Source organism: Scomber japonicus, chromosome 20 (assembly GCF_027409825.1).
Source record: "Scomber japonicus isolate fScoJap1 chromosome 20, fScoJap1.pri, whole genome shotgun sequence".
Taxonomy (NCBI): domain Eukaryota; kingdom Metazoa; phylum Chordata; class Actinopteri; order Scombriformes; family Scombridae; genus Scomber; species Scomber japonicus.
In genome coordinates, this window is record NC_070597.1 from 9,574,418 (window position 1) to 9,595,536 (window position 21,119).

A 21,119-nucleotide genomic window follows, 5' to 3' on the forward strand; every position below is an offset into this window, starting at 1 on the left:
CTCCTTTTCCTTATCACATTTTGTAAGCCAATCGTTAACAGATACAGTAATAATTTAAACACTTTTTTTAATTTTTTGTACTTTACACTCAGGCTTCCATCGTGCTACCTTCAGGGGTCTTTCTCCCTTCACCGCTGTTAATATTTACGACCCTGAACGCAACACCGTGCACACTTATTTAACTTTAAAAATAAAAAAGTGACACAACTGAGTATAAATGTGGTTAATAATGACACTTTTAAGTCTTGTACAAACTTTTGGAGAAATGCTTCACTTTGTTTGATTTGCTGTTGTGTTCAGGCACGTGCAGCATGAGCTCAGGTAAGTGTTATAAAATTATTTAACACTCATTAAAAGTTGAGACGTCACGTAACCTGATTACTAACTAATCAATACCAACATTATTTGTGTTTGGTTAATTGTCTTTTATCTTTATCTTTAGTCGTCATTTACTGCTGCTGGATATTTAAATAGCTTCAGCTACAGTTAAAGGTCACAGCCTGGATTAGTGTCTTTCTTATATATATATGATATTAAAACCTAATAATATATATTATTAGCCCTTAATGTGCATCAAAGAACCAAACAATACATACTGTAGATTCCCATAACATTAGATATCAGTAGTTATTATTAGAAGTTATTCAAAGTAGATCTGATGAGTCAATAAGATCCCAACTATTACATTTATAGTGTGTATATATGGGCACAGTCATTGGCCACTTCATTAGGTAGATCCAAGTGCAATCTAATTCAATCTGATGCAACAGCTCTTCCATAAATTCCACTTTTATGAAGTTTAACACAAAAATGTGATGATTTTACTTAATGCTTACTACTGATATCGCACAAAGTGGTTTGGTTTGGTTTAGTTTAGTAGCCAGACAACAATATAATTAAATTTAGATAGCACTCCCTGAGTCATAAGGACATTTAAGACAATTAAAAACTAATTATATTTGAGGCCCTGCCCTGACAGCGGGCTTGGTAAATGTCCTCAATTGCAGGAAGCTGAGTCCCAGTCATGTATTATGCCATCTTGATGAGTCTTTGCAGTCTCTCCACAGTGCACCGGTAGAAGTTAACCAGCAGGTTCTGTGGTTCTGGTGTTCCTAATATTTTGTATGTTAATGGAGTGGACAAAATATTAGCAACACAATTCAGTATAATGCACCCTAATACACCACCATCACCCACTATGATTTTAATAATAAACATAATATCTAGGATTATCCCCATCCTGACCATGTCAACAAAAACTGAACATGTATAAACTTCATAAATGTAGAATTGGGTGCACAGGTGTTCCTAATAAAGTGTTGACATTCTCTGATTTCAGCTTCTCACTTGTGAATATTTTCTGGTGTATTAAGTCTTCTAAGAAAGGAAACTGAATATCTTTTGGGTTGTGGTCAAAGTAAGACATTTGAGGAGGTCACCTTGGGCTCTGGGAAACAGTGACATCAACATTTTTCAAAGTTTTCTGATATTTTTTTGGACCAAACAACCAATAGAGAAAAAAACAGATTAATTGTAAAGGAAAATAATGATATCAACAGTTCACAACAATCAACCAACTACTGTCATAGAGGACTAAAAAAATATTCATATTTGAAAAGCTGGAACAAAAACATTTTAGTGTATTTCCTTTAAAAATGACTCAAAACAATCAACTTATTATTAAAATAGTTGGCGATCAATTTTTCAAACAATTGACTAATCAGCTAGTGAACTAATAGTTGGTGCTTTTTATCGTTAATCATACAGAAGCACTGCTCTGTTGTTGTTTCACCCACAGAGGTGTGCCCATTCTGCGGGAAAACATACAAAAGGTTGAAGTCCCACCTGCCACACTGCAAGGCAGCAGCAAACCCCAAAACACCTCCAACCCAACATGATGTCACAGCGAATCCAGCTACAGCAGCTTCTCAGTTGGCCTCAGGCTTGTCTGACAAGAAAACCATACATACGAAAAAGAGTAAGAAGGTGTCTGACGTAACATCGGTATCACCACCGTCATTATCACCAACGACATCTTTGAAGAATGTAAACATATCCTCCGATTCTCAGCCAGCATCGTCGTCTCCAATTTCTAAGCCACCATCAACTAAGAAGAAACTGAAGCTGTCTGATCAAATCAAAATGGCCAACATAACCTCCTCTACCTCCTTGTCACCATCTCTCGCTCCCTCTCCGGCCCTTTCTAAGCCAAAAAAGCAGAGTCTCGGTGCTTTGATAGAAGCTGCGAAGTCCAACCAGCTTTCTGAGGGACAACTAGAGGGAACCAGCACTTCCTCACTGAGCCCAACAACCAGTCCTTTAAGCTCAGTTACCAAAACTAATCCAGATATAGACACATTTACCCATGCTGCGCTTCCATCCACAGATGCCAAACCCAAACGTTCCCCCCAAAAAAAGGTCTCACAATCTCTCTCCAAAACCAAAAATACCTCAGCGTCTCTGGACTCAAAAGTGAGCAAAAGTCGTGCAAAAGGCAACTTCTGGGAGGACAGCAAATGGGAAAAAGAGGATTTATCTGGGAATGAGATCCTGTGGAATTCAGAAAGTAGTAGTCACCAGGCCAAAATTACCCTCCAGGATGTTAAGACCATTTTACGTCGACCTAAAACCACCAATCAGTCCAGTAGAGCGAGCATCCTGGGCCAGATTAAAAGCAGTGTCAGTCCAGCTCCAGCAGAGAACCAAAAGGATGATACTACTAGCCACTTGGTAATAACTAAACCTCTATCAAACCAGCTGCCCAGTCCTAGTTTACAACCTAAGGCGCTCACACCAGCTAAGAGAAAAAAGTCCAAACAAGTATCTTTAATCCCGCTGCAGGACGATGGTTCCCTTCAGTCCAAACTCTCCTCCCCTGGAACCCCACTTCTCTCAGACTGTCTATCGTCCCAGATGAGCCAAGCCACACCGCTTCCACCTACAGTCAGCCTGAATACGAGCCATCACATGACATCTCTCACCCAGTTCTCTAACCCTCCACGTTTCCCTCTCGCTACACAAAATCTGCCAGTCAGGGTGGAGATGGTGGAGAAGCCGCAGCTCGAGGCCAAGAGAGAAAACGCTGCAGGTGATGGAGCGAAGGGTCAGTATCGAATGTCAGTCACTATTTGGCGAAATGTGTCTCAACTAACATTTGATTCTTTTTAATAGTTGTGATTTTAGTTTTGCTATTGAAACTCTACTCTGCCAATACTATCCAAACACTTGAAACAACGTACAGCCGTTGTCAAATGAAAGGGAAAGTGTGTGATCATGTGTGTGTGTGTGTGTGTGTGTGTGTGTGTGTTCATGCATTGACTCTTTGTGGATTTCATGGACTACAGGTGATCTGAACCAGCGGAGTCTTGGGAAGGTGAGACTGAGGGAGCTGCCGGAGTGGCTGGCCTGTAAAACTCCTACTCGTCCTCGAGACGTAATGCAAATTATGCAAAGAGGTCAGTATCGCACTCAATTCACAGAATACACCAGTAGACCTCCTTCTCGTGTGATACTTGGACATTTTTAGAAACATGCTCATTCAAATTCTTGTCAAGAGTTAGACAAGAAGCTTGAAACCACTCTCCACAGGTAAGTACAGGTCAGCCCAAATGTAACAAAACATTCCTAAAGCTCAATAACACATTATCATTTGTTTAAAGGGCAGGTTCACAGTTTTTCAAGAGTGTCTGAAAACAACAGTAATGAGCCCAAATTAACATTGAAACAGGTTTTTCTTGCTCTAGTCATTCCTCCTCTTCATACTGACCATTTGAAGATCCCTTCATTATGCACTTATTATGTAAGTGATGGGGGACGAAACCCACAAGCCTGAAAATGAATGTAAAAAATGTATTTAAAACTTTATTTAAAGCTAATATGAAGCTTCAGACGCCAAAAAGAGTCAAATCAAGTAGATGTCTTTCAATGTTGCAGTCTTTTTAGAGCCAAAGTCCCTCTTTTTGTTACTATACTTCCACCACAGCTAAAAAGACTAAATGTGGTAGATATCCACTTGATATGAGTAACTGCTGAAGTCTCATATAAACTTTAGATGCTTTTAAATAAATTTTTGCACAAAATAACATTAAAAGCACATTTGAGGGGGATCTTTTAGTAGTCAGTATGAACAGGAGGAATGATTACAGCAAGAAAAACCTCTTGTACTGCTCATATGGGTATCTGACTGTTGTTTTAGACAGACTTTAGAAATACTGAGCCTCTCCTTTTAATACAAAAAAAGTGTAAAAATGACTATTTGTGGCTTGTGTTCTTGGCTGGGAGCGGAGACTCAAGGAAGTGACTGCTCCCAGCCAAGAAATAGTCTGGCACATAATTCACCATAACACCACAGCGTGCAGTTCTTTTACACTAAATAAACATGATATAACGTGTTAATTAGTGAGATGTGGAGGTGATGGTTGGCAGATTTTAGCTTATTTGTGGACGATGGACTGTGCTTTCAGTCTTCATGCAAAGCTAAAGTTACTATCTCCTGTCTTTAGATTCATATTTAATGTACAGACATGTGAGTGGTATCAATCATCTCATCTCTGCAAGCAAGAAAATAAACATGATTCCCCAAAAATATAAAAATGTTGAGTGTTAAGTTTTTATATGTATGTTTGCCTCTCTTCTTCTGTGCTTTTCTTTAGGCTGGCAGTGGTATTACAAAAGATATATTGATGTGAAAAGAGGCAGTGTTGGTGGACTGGGCATGCTGTTAGCAGGATACTGTGTGCTCAGCTACATCTGGAGTTACCCTCATATAAGTACGTGTGTGGATTCCTCTGTGTTTGTTTATGGAGCAGTTAGATTTGGAGATAACTTGACAAGTCAATGGCTGCTTTTTTTTTCTTTCTTTCTTTTTTTCCAGAGCACGATCGCTGGAGGAAGTACCACTGAGGTCAACGGATTATGTTTGGACAAGCGTGATCGTTATGAGGAAACAGCAGCTGTGGCAAGCAGAGGGAAGCTTCAGGACTTTCAGGCGATAATATGTAAATATTCCACACACGTCTTCTGGATTTACATCTGAATAAACGTTAATGTGTAATTAATCTAAACATTTCCTCTGGATTTACATCTGAGACACATTTGTTTTCAGTTTAGCAGCTGGAACAGATGTAACTCTGGTTTCATTCTCAACTCATTTGCACCTGCATATGACTTCTGAAATGTGAGCCTGTGGGCACTATAGCTTTTAAATTATGTTTTAATGTCAAATATTTATTTACTTATCATGTTTATCTTATTTACAGTGATTTATGATTTATGTGTTTTGGGAATAAAAGTGTTCTTAAGAGAGCTACTTAAAATGACTTTCCATTAGGTGTTTCTGTGAGTAAAACTTATTTTGGAGTCAGTTAGATGTTAAAATCCCCATGTGTGTCCCAGGAGCTCCACTAGGTGTCACTGTTGGGTCGTGCAACCAAAACCCAAAAGGGTTGTGCAGTCTAACGCTTGCTATGCAGAGTTTTCTTAGCTCCTTTGTGTGTGTGTGTGTGTGTGTGTGTGTGTGTGAGGCATTGCTGCTGGGGTCTGAGAGAGGATTAAAGGGAACTAACAGATTTTTAACTTGATAAAAATATTTCGCTTGCAGCCCAGATGTTGAAAAACATGAAATCATCAAAATGTCCTGAGATCTGTATCTGTGAAATGATCCTATCTGTGAAGCAGAGGATTACAAACGTGTTTTTCTTTTGCAAATGCTTCCCCCCCTTGTCACATGATGTTATTATGCATGCTTAGTTCATCAGTGCCAGTATGAACACTCACAGAATAGTAATGGAGGGTCGCTGAAGGAGGTTCTCAGCCAGACTGGACCAGTTTGATGTTGTATTCAAAAATGAATTTATTGTTGACTCTCCTTGCTGCTGTAGTGAACACACATTAGCTACAAATGAAGAAAATGACGTTTGTTTTTGTTTTTTTGTGACAAGTTTTTCCTGGCGCCGCTTCTTTAGCCAACACAATAAAAAATAATTTCCATTTTCTCACGTTTTGTTTTTGTTTTTTTTGTTTTACATTCTTTTTTTCTCCATACAAAAATTATAAATATTTTGTTTCACTTTTCATTTTTATACAAAACAACAAACTATACATATCAAGTGAGACAACAGTGAAAATGGAGGCAGAAAAAAATATCTGCACTGAAAACGGGTGAGAAAAGCACAGTATGTTACTACCAGGCCCTCAGACACTGATATGCATCCAGATAACAAAGTTTCTCCTACACTGAACTCTAAAACTATTTTTTTCTTGCAGGTATGAGTGCTATAGAGGCACTAAATCTTGCAGCAACCACTTAAAGCGGCAACTCACAAATCTCACTTGACCCTTACGTGTGACATTTGAAATTGCTTCTCAAAGCAGAGAAAAGTTTTCTCAGTGTACACTGGTAGATAAAAGAAGTCTACTAGGAGCTGAGGCAGAGATACAGGTAGGCGGCAATGGCCACTGGCACCCTAACACAAAAAAAAGAGGAAGAAAAAAAGATGCATTCTCTCATCACTCCATTATAAAAAGGCCTTCAGTCTGCTCTTGTAGCGTATTGGCAGGCATATTTCACAGATACATTTGCAGGAGGAAATGTTGCACAATCCAGAATCAACCCCCGAGAGCCATTTAACACATTTTTAACCTGTGATTTGGTCCTGTGGCAGTTGTGGCAGAAACCACTCTTGCTTGCATAAACCATAAGTGCAGATTTCTGAGGAGATATTCCCAAAAATGACAATCCATGAACTTAAAAAACAAGGGAAAATATTTAAGATTTGTTCTTAAGTGGAATTAAATATTTTAAAAAGTTAAGTTTTGGCTTTAAAAATTAATGAAAACTCAAAACACTGAACACAATAGGTGCTATAGTCAGATTAGGGGCATGAGTAAAGGACATAAGGGTCTGAGGTTGATTCTGGACCGGACCGCACTCTCTCCTGTTCATTTTGGTTGCGCTGCTGAGAAGGAAAAGAGCGAAAAATGTGAGAAATGCTTCAATGGAAAGACATGAATTGTTTTTTTTTTTAAAACACATCTTGGGAAAGAAATACTCGAGTATGGCAATCAAAACAACCAAACTACATGAAATCAGTCATAAACCTGTGTGTGTGTGTGTGTATTCAGATTGACACACACACACTGATAGACATGTCAAGGTAGTAAAGCATAGATAGACAGATATGATCAATATATAATTATATGCAAAAAAAAAAGGCAGACAGACACATACAATCAATGACCCTCCAGCGTCATTTTTAAACAAATCAAGTCATGTTCACAAAGCCGGAGAACACATCATAATGAACAAAACAGTGTCATTTCTAAAAAAAAAAAAAAAGAAGAAGAAAACTGAGGAAATTTAAAAAGATAAAACATATTGTAACATATCTTCCTCAATCTGAGGACTTGGCTCCCCCTAACACAAACACACTGAAATGATAAAGTGGTTTGAAAGTGATGTGTCTCGTCTTGTGTCTGTGTAGGGGCTCGCATACCTTTAAGGTACAAAAGAAAAAATGCCAAAGAAAATGTGACTTAAGCACAAGAGAGAGAAAAAAACAAAGCGCTGCAGCGTACAGTAACACTACTTTATATGACGTCTAATGTGACTAGTTTGACTGCTTTCTAGTGTGAGGAAGAGGTTATCCTTGTTTGCAGGCGGAGGAAAGCAGGTGAATAGATTTCTTTTGGTTCTGATCCAAATATTAACATTCTGTTTAGCTGAGTCAAAAAAGCCTCAATTTGTATTATTATATTTTATATAGTTCCTGAAATAAGCCACATACATATAGTGCAATTTGTCTATGTGTTTCTGCTGGGCTTGCCTTAAATGAAATCTACACCTCTGAACCGTAAACCTATTTAACACGTTGTACAAATGTATGTGAGCTGTGTGTGTGTGTGTGTGTGTGGTTGTAATGCAGGAAGGAAGTGAGTTAATGTGTTTGTGTGTGTGTGTGTGTGTGTATACATATATATATGTATATGTATATGTATGTATGTTTGAATAGAGCTTCTTCATGTAAACACTTCAAAAAATAAAAAAACATTTAAAAAAACAACAACCTAGAATTAGGCACAGAGTCATCATTTAGTCTCCCCCTCCTCATCCCTGTTCTTCAGCATAGGTAGTGGTGGGTAATCAACTGGCACAAAGTTTTACGTGTGTGTGTGTGTGAAGAGAGGAGCGCTCTTGCATTCAGGGCTGCAACTTTTTTTTGCTGACCCCCCCCCCCCCCTTAAAAAAAAAAAAGATAATGTTAAAATATACAAAACCAACACCTTCCATCTGTTAGTTCATTGCATTGCACACATTCCCGGATCTTTATAGGTGAATATTAAGTGCCTGTATTTAACTAGCAGCTTGACTCCTTCGTCACGCCTCAAAAATTAACAAACTCAAAACATGCTACATGGTCGGAGATGGTATCACAAAGAATATACGCCTGAAAGAAGAGTTGACCTCTCTTCACACAGGGGTTTGTTGGGGAACACAACAACTTTTTACGACGAATAAAAGAAGTCTGAACCATACGTTAGGGGATGGTGTGGAGCGACATTTCGACAGTCTTAACATTCCAGGATGCTGTTGACGGCCGCCTCTAGAGCGGAGTCGGTGTCGGTGTGAGGGGGTGAGGTGAGCGGAGGGGAACTGAGAGGCTGGATGGGGTTGGATGAGAGGTGTTGAGACGCCTGGTAGTGCGTCTGTCCTCCTGACGTCGCTGCAAACGGTGAGTGGTTACCTTGGGGATAACTGTTGGCAGCGATGAGGCTGTGGTTGCTGCCACTGGGCCCGAAGCGTTGCTGGGATCTCTTCAGATCCAGGACGCTCTTGTTTTCTACGTGCGGAGGGTGGAGTGTGTCTGCTGCAGCTGTCCCCACTGCCCCACCCCCTCCCGGGTCTCCGTACCCGGCCTGGGAGTCTGTCCTGTATGATGGCTGCGTAGAGCCTCTGTCTGACTGATCCCAGCTACAGCTGGGTGACTGAGAAGGGGGGGGATCTTTGAAAAGTTTGGATTTCACCCCACAACAGAAGTCCTCCATGAAGCTGTCTGTAAAACAGAGAAGAGAGAGAAGAAGGATGATATAAAAGCGTTCTGTTGGGGGAATAACTGCTCTAAATAGCTTCACCCTTCATGTTTCTTACCTGGATCCACTAGTACCATGCGTTTGTCTTGTGTCAAGTTGCTTCGCTCCTCTTGGTTGAAGGTCCTGTCGATCATCACCATTTCCGATGATGGACTGGAACGCTGCAGGGGAACGAGAAGCGGCCCGTTAACCCAGAGCCAGTCGTGACATGAAAACACATGTGTGTGTGTATGACAGTATTTACTCACGTGTGCGCCTACCTCAGCTTCCACCATCAGTAGTCGCCTGTACTTGTTCACCATGGCTTGAGTCCTCATCAGCACATGAGTCGCTACTAACTCAAATTCCTCATCCACTGTGAATAATAAAAAAACACAAAACTGTAATTGGATAAAAGTACTTTCACAAATGCAGGAAATGAGGTTGTAGAATCTGGAGTTGCAGATTTACGGTGATATCATTTAAAAGGTGTACCCTGTGAGAACTCATCGTGGCTGGGCGCCGTCCCCTGGAACACGTGGTAAGGGAGGAGTCTCTGCAGGGCGTCATCGATCGACGTGAATCGACATCTATCTGATGCCTGAACTCCGATGTGATCCTTCCTCAGCTGCTGTAAGATCCTGAAGAGACGAAAAGAGGAGGAGGAGACAAACTCCTTTAATGGCTGATGTGACGGCCCTCTCTCATGCTCTCTCTCCTTTATTTACATTTCTCTAGTTCTCTAGTTACAATCCTGTTGTTGTTCTTTCGGGAGTGCTCGTACTAAAAGGTTTGTTGATCAGCTGCACCTGAGGAGGGAGTAGCTCCAGGATATAAAAAGCAGCTGTCCTCGGAGTTCCCCTTTTTTTTTTTCATGCTGAGCAACCAGGACGCCCCCCTCATGGCCTTCACTTCAGATTAGTTAACTTTTGCGTTTCCTTTGTTTGTTGTTGTTCCTTTCTACACACACTTTATCACAAGTTGTGAGATGTTTAGTTCAATAAATCTAATTTTCACCGTTTAATTAGTTGCGTCCAGGTTTGCAACACGGATGACAAGACATAAAAAACACAAGACTACACTTGACAAATGAAAACCTATATCTCAAAGGACTCACATTCCTCCTCTTGTAAGCGGTGGTGGGGCAGGCCTCTTCTGTGCACTGACCTGTCAAGACAATGAGTGAATACCAGAGTTGTCATAATACAGCCGATATTGTCCCTATTTGCAAAATTCAGCTTAAGATACCAGATTAGGTCATGTACCTGAGAGTTTAGGGTTGAATCCTGTGTCATGGTTTTCATGGCTAAGACAGAGAAGTAAAAAAAAAGAAAAAGTTTTATTAAAAGAGTTTTTACACTTGAAAAAATATTAAAGAAACATCAGTTTTTGTTACCATGGATGCTGCTGAGCTGAACTGGTCTGTCCTGTTTGAGAGCAGGTGATGAAGAATTCTGGAAAGTAATAAAAAATGAAAGTTATGTCGATCAGATAAGAGACAGGTTAAAAATGAACCATCAGTACCAGTTAATGTATTTTACCTGTCTATAGTCTTGTTCCTGTGTCACCGTACCAGATAAAGGGGACAAAGAAGTGCAGTTCTGAGTTTGAGTCACTATGAGGCGCTGCACAGGGCTAGCTGACACCTGGCCTTGACTGCTGATCCCCGTTGTCGCCGGGCCAACCAGTGTCAGCCGCCCGGGGGCACATGAAGTTTGCACGGAGGTGGCGCCTGCACAAGAAACTCCTGTCCATGTTTGAGTTGCAGCCCCACCAACCTGACTGCCACTGACCACTCCCTGATTCAAAATTAGCTGCCCTCCTGGTGGTGCACTGAAGTTTTGTCCCGCAACAATCTGCACCGCGTTCTGATTGGTAATTAGAGTGTTGGAGTTGGGGTCAGTGGGGCCATTGTGGATAGCATTGGCCTGAGTGAGCGCCAGAGAGCTGGGCAGCAGAAACTGTCCAGGTGGTACATTTGTCTGGGCCTGCAATTGCTGCTGCTCAAGTGGAGGCTGCACTACAATGGAGCCATTGGCTGCGTAGTGTCCTCCAGAAGTAGCTGTGTTAGCGTTAACTACATTAGCCATGGTGGTGGGAGTGGGCTGAAGACCAAGGCTGTAGACAGTCTGTGCCCCAGCTTGATGGGGTTTAGGCTGGATAGGTCTGACAAGAGTCTGGGTCCCTCCCGGGCCTCTTTGAATGATGATGTTTTGAAGAGGGATGTTTTTGAAAGGTAAGCCAACTTGGCCTACCTGCCCTTGGGTAGGGGCAAACACCTGCCCCCCTGTTGGGGCCCCTGCTGCAGCTACAGGCCCCCCCGGCCTTAGCACAATCTGAGGAGTTCTCTCCAAGCTACTCAGAGTCATCACCCCACTGCCTGCCCCGAACGAGCCCAACACCTGGATGTGCTGGGCGGAGCCATTGGGCAGCTGGGACATCCCTTGCAGGAACTGGCCAGCAGGGAACGCAGCTGTCGCCGTGGTAACCACACCCACTCCACCTCCATAACCCCCAGAGACCAGCTGGGAGGGGAAGGGAACAGGAGCCTGCACGAGAGTGGGAGCGGGCTGGGAGTCTAGTAAGGCCTCCTGGGCCAGCGTCTGCTCCGTGATGTCGGCCTCCAGGAGCGACTTCTGGAGGATGTCAAACGGCTGGTCCTCTCCGCCAAGACCAACCCCTCCAGGCGACGTCCCGGTCCCCAATTCATCCTCGATAAATGAAAGGCTGCTGGAGAGCTGGAGGCCTTCCCCGGCTGAATCGTCGCCAAATTCACCCATTGTAGAAGAGCCATCCTTGAGGCCCGTGTTGGAGCCAGTCTAAATGAAGCATTTAGAGATAATGAGAGGAAAGTGGAAAACTCTTTGCATGTGAACTGCATTTAAGAAAGCTTTCCCTGTAGGCTTGTGTCTTACATTAACCATAAGGGAATTATACCATAAACTTTTTTTTTGAATCTCCTAACAAATTAATATTCATCCAAAAGTGTCTTTCCTCTGATTAGATCAAACTGGGATCACACAATCAGATAATTGCTCACTAACAACTTTCTTTGGCTCTTAAGTGTCTTGATCTGATCATCACCTTCATAAAGCAAACTACAATGGTGACGGTTACTGCTCTAATGTCATTGAATGCCTGAGCAAACACTACATAAGATCATCATCCATCATCGTTAACTAAATCTCTAGTCATAGTTCATTTTTGTTGGCTCTGTGAAACCACTGAGCGATACTCACCGTGTCACTAGCGAAGAGGGATCCATCTGACCCGTAGGCTGCATTTGTCACATCGTCCTCTTCAATCTGCAAGAGAGAAAGAAAAGACTGTCAAACCAACCCTCAGGAGAAAGGACTCGGCTATTTTATGCATTAAAGTATCTAAATAGGTCGTTAAAGACCCACTAAAAGGCTGCAAGACTCTCATAATGGCAGTATACAGTATATATTTGCAAGAGTCACTCACGGACTTGCTGTTGCTGCCATGGAGATAGTCATTCAATGCATCCACATCTCTGAAAACAGGTACAGAAGAGGTTTTAGGGGCCTTGAACAAATAGTCTTAAATATATCTTTTACCCTTCATGTTTGTGTGGTTTAAAAATTGCCTAACTCGTCTACTGTATAGTGACAGATAAGGTCTTACAGTACATCTCAATCTCTCTCATTTAACTTCCCTAATTTAACAAAAGAGGAAAAAGATTAAGCTGCATATACTCGTGGCATTGATTTCAAGGAGGAACTCTATAATACAGCCTTTATAGTTACGTGAGGTCTAGGGAAAAATGTAGACATGTAGGCCACATTGTGAATCGCTTGGTGAAGACAAAGTGATGATGTATTAGTTTTATAAAGGTTTTTTTTTTTTACCCTAAAATATCCAGAAGACGGCGATCGTCCTCATCATCCATGACACCTAGAAGAGTACAGTGGGGGTTATGAGTATAGAGAGAAGTTTCATATATACTGAAGATTAGATTGTAGGTAATAGCTTAAATAGACAAAAAAAAAAGGAGTAAACCTCAATTGATCACTTGGTTTTTGTTTTTATTCTGAGAGAGGGTGGGATCTGTACGGGCTTTGTTTATCATTTTAGTAATACGGACATCTCACTCACAGATTTCCAGCAGGTAGCATGGATTCAGTCATTTAACACCCTTTTGTTTCCAGTAACAGGATGGGCTGCAAGGTGAGAAAATGCAGTTGTAAGATTACAGAATTACATGTGTGATATACAGAGTGTGGGAGTGTTGGAGAGCGAGGGAGAAGATGGGTGTGTGGAGAGAGAGAGAGACAGACAGACAGAGGGAGGGGGGGGCAGATATGTTGTTGGGTGTTGTAAGAGATCACTGTTTAAGTAAGGGCAGCATGTCCTTCATCCCCTCCTACACATGCATGTCTATGACACACAAACTTCCCACCCATTAGTTGCCTCTGCTGTCCCACATTGGTTGTCTCTACTGTCTGCACAGAGTGAAAATGGCCATTTGAGTGTAAATAACTCCACCCTGCTCCATTTAAACCCTTGAATGGTTGTTAGAGTTTCAACATTAGTAGAAAGAGGTGTTGGCTTTATGTTGTATCAGCCAGCAAAAGTATGTAGCTATCTTGGTGCTACTTTTTTTTTCTTTTTCTTTTAAAGGGGGAAAAAACACTCATCTTGGCACTATCTTGATGCAGCATAGTAGTGGTTTGTAAGTGTTTGGATGTCTATCAAGTTACTGTGTCTATTTTTTATTTAATAGTTGTGTTTAAACAATGTGTATCATGTGTTTAGGGTCATTTATCCAGTAATTGAATAAAATGGGTTTTAATTTAGAGGTTATTTTACAATGTGTCAAAGACAAGGGGGAATTGTAGGCTTTGTGTTCCCTGTGTCGGTGCAAAATGTAATGACTGCAATGCTACAAAATGGCTGTTACCATGCCATAGGCTGTCTTTACAGCTGAGCCACGTTCATCCTCCATCTTTGGTTCAGGGAGGACAAAGAACGACAGGGTTGCAGTAATGAAAAACGCAGTTTGAACTGACTGCATTATGAATTAGGAGTAAGTAAGTGATATTGCAGAAAATCACGTTTTTTTTTTTTTAAATATTAATGAAGATGGACAGCTATTTGTTTCCCATTCAGATAGGAGAAGCTACCACAGGCAAATCCTTGAAAGTAGGCACCATATTACAAAAATGATTAAAAACCTGTTCATACTGTTTAAATATAAAAAAGGAAACCAAACGATTGAAATAGTGACGTTTTATTTTAACAACAAAGCTTCAAATGTCGACTGTTTTTGTAATAAACATGAAAAAGAAAAAAACACTCATTTATCTCCCGTTACCCGACACAATCTAACCAACGTTTGTAACTGTTAAATCTGACGGTTAGTTAAACGTTATTGTTGAGGTTTGAACGTTTACATGTTCGACCGTTAATATTAACGTTGAGCATTACTACCTAATCTGACTAAAAACGACCGTTTGTGGTGATAAAAAGTTGTGTTTTTGACGATTTCTCGACAATTTAGGTTAGGTGTAACTAAATTAAGCAGTCTTATCCGAACAGTTTGATCATTTTTGTCTATTTTTAAGGTAAATTTCAGCCTCTCAAATCCGCCCTTTAGCATGCAGTGCTTCGACGCCGCCATGCTAATAGTTTAGTCCCGGTTGTAATCCTTGCCAAATGCCGCTGTTGGCTTTAGAAAAGCCCGGCTTTAATGTACAGCTTGCAAGTTTTTATTTCCAAAAATAGACTGAATCGACAGAATGATAATCGCATTCAAGCAGCACAAAAAAACGCCCGTCGTCGACGCTGACGTGCTTCTTTTCTTTCTCTGTTGTGGGGAAGGCTTTCATTTGTCCTCTATGTGGCTCAACTGCCAGCACGAAAAAACGTCACATTTGTCTCGATATGCTCAACCGACACGTTCCGATCGCGGAGTGTTGTTTTTTCCGTTAACCAGCCGTTGTTGTGGTCGGGAAGTTCTCCGCGACATTTTTAACGGTAAACAACGGCCTGTTCTTGGGGTTAGCTAGCCACGATGTCGACGACGCCTGGTCTGTTTTGGAAACCGTCGGTTGGAGGAACTCAACGAAAATGCTAAAGGACAAAAACCGTGTCGATCCATAAATATTTATCCCGATTAGCATAACATAAAGACGACTCAAAGAGGCGAACCCTTTACTCCTGTCTCACTCCTCTTGAAACCCAATATCTCCATTTGGCAACTTTTAATTTGCTCCCCCCCTCCTTCTCCTCCTCCTCCTTCTTCTCCCTCTCTCCCACTCATATATTTTCCTCACTGTCCCTGCTCTGTCTCGGATAGATTTTTCTCTCTGCGCTCAAACTCTCTTCCCTCCCTGAAGGAAGGGAGGAAGGAGGCTGTGTTGTGTTTTTTCCTTGAAATTTTTATCACAAAATTATAATACACTCAAAGGGGAAACTCACCGTCATGAAAAAGCAGTGCCTTGTCAACGGGGTTTCCTCGCCATCACCGCACGGGTTGTCGGGGTAGTGCACAGAGCGAGGCAAACCCAAAAGCATCAGTCCACAGCGGCAGGACGCGACCCTGCAAAATTTAAATAAACAAAATGTACAAACAAGGACGAATTAATTACAAACATGGACATTTTTTAATCCACAATATTAATTATAATTGCATGTTTCACCGCCCCCTATGAATAGCAGATATTAGACTTTACCATGACCGACGGTAGAGGGCGGGCCTCTGATTGTGTGTGTGTGTGTTGTGTTGTGTTGTGTGTGTGTGTGTGTGTGTGTGTGTGTGTGTGTGTGTGTGTGTGCCACACCTTGACGTCGCTCAGGTGTAACAATTTAGTTACTGTGCATACAGGTGAGATACTTACCTGTTAATCCACCTTTTTTACACACATATCACAAATGATCAGGGTTGGGAAATTTACTATAGAAATTAATAGGTTACAAATTAGTACTAGTTATCCTATTTAAAATGTAATAAGTAATGTAACTATTTCAATTACTTAATCATAGTAATGTAACTTATTATTACATATATTATTGTACATTTGATCCTTTTTTGTTTGCTTTTCTAAAAGCACCAAAATCTAAGTTCAGGTGTTTTTTATGGATACTGACATGATTTATAATGGAGATCATTTCTTATAAAGCAAGATTTATCTCTCATTTGAAAATGTATTCATTAGTTCATGTAGGTTTTGGAATATAAAATAAAGATATTTGATGTAAAAAGTCAAAAGTCTGCTGCCATGGGCTTAATTGATACTCCGACACCACTTAAACCAACGTGTGTTCGGCATAAGGTCCACATCATGATTTAGGAGTAAAAAAAATGTTGATTTTAAACAATTAAAAACAGCAATATATATATTGAGTAACTTCCTAAATATTAAAAAATCTCTCCTCCTGAGCAAAATCTTAAGGGTCTGATTTCAAATATAACTCTCTTTGTAAACATCAACATTTTCATAAGAAACTGTAATTAAAGTACAATTTTTTTCTCAGTAACCATAACAGATTACAGTTACATTTCTTTTGTAATTAAATTACATAACGCAGCTACATGTTACTCCCCAACACTGCATACAGGTGAGGTACTTACCTGTTAATCTACATATTTTACACACATATCACATATCATATATATTATACTGTTGTACTAACTTCCACTTCAATGTTTTATGATTTTCTGGTGTTTGATAAGATCTTTATTGATACCAAATCAAGAAATTCAAATTGACACAGCAGTATAGTGGAAAAAAGTAGCAGTGTAAAGGTTAAAGTGATAAAATAAATACAATAAAATACTAAATACAGTAAACAATCTGTGTAAATAAAGTTCCTGAGATCATATACATGTGTGAAATGTTCCTGGGATTAACATATAAGGACAGCATCAGTCTTTTTTAGTGAGAGTGGGAAGTACTGGGAGCTGTGGTGTTGTACAGTCTGATTTTTATGTTTGTCTTGTAAGGTGTTCTTGAGTGCTTTGAAACGCGCCTATAAATAAAATGCATTATTATTATTATTATTATATCATTTATTTATTTGTATTGTTTAGCCAATGATGTCTAGTGTTTAGCCAACTTCATTCCAACTTTACACTTATTTTTGGAAATTATGGTCAATAGGCCTCATTCAAAATAGATTTTTTTTTGTTTAAAAAAAGCAGACATAAATTATTTCAACATAATTGTTGATGAATTATCACAAACTGGTATATGTCAAGTTTAGTCAGGATAGAGTTTTGAAACCACTGCAAATATTTGAACCGCAGCACTTAATCACACCTGTTATTATTATAAAACCAACACAAACAACACACCAACTTAGACACGAGTTTAAAGATTTATTGCAACAATAGTAGAAGGGTTCATGGTGGAGGGATGAAGGGATGAAGGGATGAGGGTGTGGGGTAAAAGATGAAAGAGTGAGGTCAGAATCTAGGTGCCAGTCAGATGGATGAAGGCGTGGGATGCTGTAGCGATCTCATGGTGGGAATAGGGAGGGGCGAGACTCTGGGTGGGAGAGCCGTCTCTTCTTCCTGTCCTGGATGGAGCCGCCAAAGTTCCTAAAGTCAACAAAAGAGAGAGAGCATTAGAAAGGGTTTGGGAGGGAGGAACGTGAGAACTGAGACAAAGGGGAGAGGAGCGGATAAGGTGTGACATAAATACTTCTTGTGTGGAAATAAGGGGGGTATGAGGAGTGGTCTCTGTTCTCAAACTTATTTATAAAACTTCATTTAGATGAAATAGATTTATATTTCTGATGTAAAAACATTGTTGACCCAAGGAAAACAGGAGGGTTAAGTTGGTTACAGGTAGGTAACCGTGAATAGATTTTAGGTTTTGTTTGTCTCAGTGTTGGGGAGTAACTAGTTACATGTAACCACATTATGTAATTTGATTACAAAATAAATGTAATTGTAATCCTTTACAGTTACTTATGAAAATGTTGATGATTACAAAGAAGGTAACATCTGAAGTCAGACCTTTAAGATTTTGCTCAGGAGGATTCTTTCCTGATTTTTTGAAAAATATTTAACTTGTTACTGAATACATATGTTGATGTTTTTAATTCTTTGAGATCAATATCTTTTATATTTTGTAAATAAATCATGACGTGGGCTTAAATTGTGTCACAGTACCAATTAAGCCCCTGCCATCTTTGACTTTTTTTCATCAAATAGCTTATATATTTTATATTCCATCTTTAAATCTACATGAACTAATGAATACATTTTCAATTGAGAGATAATCTTGTTTTATATGGAATTATCTCCGTTATAAACAGTCATTTTAGAGAAGAAAATTAGAGAAGTAATCAAAAAGTAATCAAATGTAATAAGTTACATTACTTTGATGAAGTAGGCCTAATTTAAATAGTTACATCACTGATTATATTTTAAATAGGTTAACTAGTAATCTGTAACCTATTACATTTCTAAAGTGACCTTCCAAACCCTGTTTCTTATTCATTTGCATCATTCTGCAGATGATTTACTACCACATGAGCTGCAGCAGGGGGCGCTGTGCGTCTTTAACGGCATTTTGCAACACCAACGAAGAAGAAGAACAGCCCTCATCACTTCCGCAACAACAATATGGATGAGGCGTTGGAAGTTGGAGACAAACTGGACACCGGTGCCGACAAAGTACAGGAGCGCCTCCAGAAGAGGCACCAGGCGAGGATAGAGGATGTGGAGCGGAGAAAGGAAGCTAAAGAGAGTCAGTCTGTCGCGGAGGAGAAGGGAGAGTATTTCTACAGCGCTTTTAACAACGAGCGGGCCGCCGTGGAGGAGCTGCTGTCCGGCTGCTCCGGAGCGGACCGGGCCACCATGACTCAAAAGCTGGAGGAGGCCACGAGCAGAATAGGGCAGCTGCAGAAGTTTCTGAACGACAGCGTGTTGTTTCTAACGCAGTACGACCTGAGACAAGCCCAGGCGGCTCTGCAGAAGCTCCAGAGCACCCTGGCTGAGACGAGAGAGGAGGCTCTGCCCAAGAAGAAGTTTGCCTTTAAAGCTCGCACTAAAGCTGCAGACAAGGCCTCTGTGACGCCTGCACCAGATCCTGATGCTGACACACCTGCCGGTGTTGGTGGCACCAAGGGGGATGGAGTGACAGCCTCAGAGCAGTACGGCTTCTCCAACATGAGCGATGTGCTTGTGACAAGAACAGCAGAGGAGATCCAGAAACAAGACGTGCTGTTGACCCACCTGACTAACTGCAAGGTGCGTCTGCTCGGCTCCCCCAGCACGCTGCACCTGAAGCACATCGACAGCTGTGAGATCCTGTGCGGGCCAGTGTCCAGCTCAGTGTTCATCGATCATTGTAAAAACAGCACGCTGGCCTTCCCCTGCCAGCAGCTGCGCACCCACAACACCACCGACACACAGGTGTATCTGCACGTCACCAGCCGAGCCATCATAGAGGACTGTCGGGGAGTGAGCTTTGCCCCGTTCTCCTGGTCTTACCCAAGCCTGGAGGAGGACTTTAGTGTGTCTGGCTTAGACAAGAACCGAAACAACTGGAACCAGGTGGATGACTTCAACTGGCTCGCTGCAGGAACACCTTCCCCCAACTGGGCTGTCATTCCTGAAGTAGACAGGAAAACCAATTGGGACACTGAGAATTGAACTTTTTATTTTCCAAAAGTAGCATGTCAGATTAACAGTTTTCAATCAGAATACATACATAACAGTGTCCGTGTGATTTCACAAAGAATAATTGGTTTCTTTTAAGCCAACGACTGTCAGTTTAATTTTTATGCAGTTTTGATTGGTAGATTTCACTCACTGATTGTGTTTTACTGCTACTTGTGTTTTACTGCTACTTGTGTGTACATGTCAATTTGAAGATCTAAGCTGCACTAACGTATTTAAATAAAAATGCACCTGCCTTTATCAACCTCAATCACATGTGGGCTACAGTCCAGAAGAGCATCACATCCTCAATGACAGTCCATTACTCTTCAGCCAAGATTAAACTTAGGTTTGGAGTAGAGCTGAAACTGAGATAATATATAAATTACAATTAATTAGCTAGTTTGATCTATAAAATGTCAGAATACAGCTAAAAGATAGATACATACATACTTACTCATCCCAATATTTAAATGTCATCGCAGGCAACAATTAGGTAAAAGAAACAAATTAAAGGCTACATTACATACAATAACTTAACTCAATATAAAAGATAAGTAGAACAAAGAATATGACGCACTGGTGGATATTGCTACAGTATTAAGATGCATGATGATCCAAGTGAGAGTAGTGAATATTAAAAACTGAATAATAATACACTAACTGTATAATTTTTATTTATTTTTTTATACAGTAATGCATACAAATATACCTATCCCACTTAGTGTAGAAAGCAGCACAAATTCAGATAACCCAGAGCCAGAATACATTGCATATATTTATGAATTAAACTTACAAGAGAAGTATGAGGAAAGACAGATTGTTAAGACAGGTTTTATTTGTATAGTCCAGTATCACAAATCACTTTACGGTTGTTATAGCATACAATAATCCTCTATCCTTAGACCTTCCAATCAAATGAAGAAAAACCCCATTAAAAAAAACCTTTAACTGGGAAATAATTGAAAAAAGCTCAGGAAGAGAAACAGAGGAGGGATAGACCAAGGCAGCAGAATACAGAATAGAAGTATGTAATATACCAAGATGGAATATTAAATGCATGTAAATGTATTAAATTAAGCAGTCCACTTTGGTTTCTTCTCTAAACTTTTGACATCAAAATCAAGCAGCCTTTCCAATTTTGAGCATCTGCATATGAAAACATTGAAGGGTTCTGTCAAGCCAATACGTGGAAAGTTTAAACAGTGTGCACAATGAATATTAAATTCATACTGAGTCTAGATTTTTTCCCACTAACCACATACTTAAGTTTTCCACAATGTGGTAACCTTTGGCGTCACCATTTGATTTGATTTGATGAGATTCTTTATTCCAGTCTATTAAAATATGAGACATAACACATGGCTGCACATGTCCTTATGATTTACAACCTCTCATTATTACACACTATATCATGAAA

At 40.4% G+C, this 21,119-nt stretch overlaps 3 protein-coding genes across 9 annotated transcripts; 2 read left to right on the forward strand and 1 right to left on the reverse strand.

The window, feature by feature from the left end:
- Positions 1 to 188: 188 nt before the first annotated feature.
- si:dkey-21c1.4 (uncharacterized protein C17orf80) lies at positions 189 to 5,293 on the forward strand. Of its 2 annotated transcripts, XM_053341246.1 has the most exons (5): positions 189 to 321; positions 1,799 to 3,103; positions 3,345 to 3,455; positions 4,653 to 4,769; positions 4,874 to 5,046. In XM_053341246.1, the coding sequence occupies exons 1-5, from the start codon at positions 312 to 314 to the stop codon at positions 4,900 to 4,902; spliced, it is 1,572 nt and encodes a 523-aa protein (XP_053197221.1). In that variant the 5' UTR covers positions 189 to 311; the 3' UTR covers positions 4,903 to 5,046. The 2 variants fall into 2 exon arrangements, with proteins under 2 accessions (XP_053197221.1, XP_053197220.1); XM_053341245.1 differs by having other exon boundaries at positions 4,653 to 5,293.
- On the reverse strand, positions 5,292 to 15,811 carry bicral (BICRA like chromatin remodeling complex associated protein). Of its 5 annotated transcripts, XM_053341242.1 has the most exons (13): positions 15,508 to 15,811; positions 13,087 to 13,247; positions 12,936 to 12,981; positions 12,532 to 12,580; positions 12,306 to 12,371; positions 10,608 to 11,885; positions 10,463 to 10,520; positions 10,332 to 10,372; positions 10,184 to 10,233; positions 9,562 to 9,707; positions 9,336 to 9,442; positions 9,146 to 9,248; positions 5,292 to 9,050 (listed from the first exon to the last, which is right to left on the reverse strand). In XM_053341242.1, the coding sequence occupies exons 3-13, from the start codon at positions 12,974 to 12,976 to the stop codon at positions 8,569 to 8,571; spliced, it is 2,421 nt and encodes an 806-aa protein (XP_053197217.1). In that variant the 5' UTR covers positions 12,977 to 12,981; positions 13,087 to 13,247; positions 15,508 to 15,811; the 3' UTR covers positions 5,292 to 8,568. The 5 variants fall into 5 exon arrangements, with proteins under 5 accessions (XP_053197217.1, XP_053197215.1, XP_053197218.1 ...); XM_053341240.1 differs by having other exon boundaries at positions 12,936 to 13,247; XM_053341243.1 differs by having other exon boundaries at positions 9,348 to 9,442; positions 12,936 to 13,247; positions 15,508 to 15,809.
- Positions 13,534 to 19,873, forward strand: tbcc (tubulin folding cofactor C). Of its 2 annotated transcripts, none has more exons than XM_053341247.1 (2): positions 13,534 to 14,113; positions 18,553 to 19,873. In XM_053341247.1, the coding sequence occupies exon 2, from the start codon at positions 18,662 to 18,664 to the stop codon at positions 19,691 to 19,693; it is 1,032 nt and encodes a 343-aa protein (XP_053197222.1). In that variant the 5' UTR covers positions 13,534 to 14,113; positions 18,553 to 18,661; the 3' UTR covers positions 19,694 to 19,873. The 2 variants fall into 2 exon arrangements, with proteins under 2 accessions (XP_053197222.1, XP_053197223.1); XM_053341248.1 differs by having other exon boundaries at positions 13,534 to 13,759.
- The last annotated feature ends 1,246 nt before the right edge of the window (positions 19,874 to 21,119 follow it).

What these genes read in the sequence shown, in the direction of transcription:
- si:dkey-21c1.4 (XM_053341245.1), top strand. An exon ending in TGCAGGTGATGGAGCGAAGG is followed by an intron (nt 3,104 to 3,344) that starts GTCAGTATCGAA and finishes CATGGACTACAG; the next exon opens with GTGATCTGAACCAGCGGAGT. An exon ending in AATGCAAATTATGCAAAGAG is followed by an intron (nt 3,456 to 4,652) that starts GTCAGTATCGCA and finishes GCTTTTCTTTAG; the next exon opens with GCTGGCAGTGGTATTACAAA.
- bicral (XM_053341242.1), bottom strand. Translation starts at nt 12,976, where the DNA reads ATGGATGATGAGGACGATCGCCGTCTTCTGGATATTTTAGG. An exon ending in CCGCTTACAAGAGGAGGAAT is followed by an intron (nt 9,708 to 10,183) that starts GTGAGTCCTTTG and finishes TCGTCTCTTCAG; the next exon opens with GATCTTACAGCAGCTGAGGA. An exon ending in CCACGATGAGTTCTCACAGG is followed by an intron (nt 9,443 to 9,561) that starts GTACACCTTTTA and finishes TATTATTCACAG; the next exon opens with TGGATGAGGAATTTGAGTTA.
- tbcc (XM_053341247.1), top strand. Translation starts at nt 18,662, where the DNA reads ATGGATGAGGCGTTGGAAGTTGGAGACAAACTGGACACCGGTGCCGAC.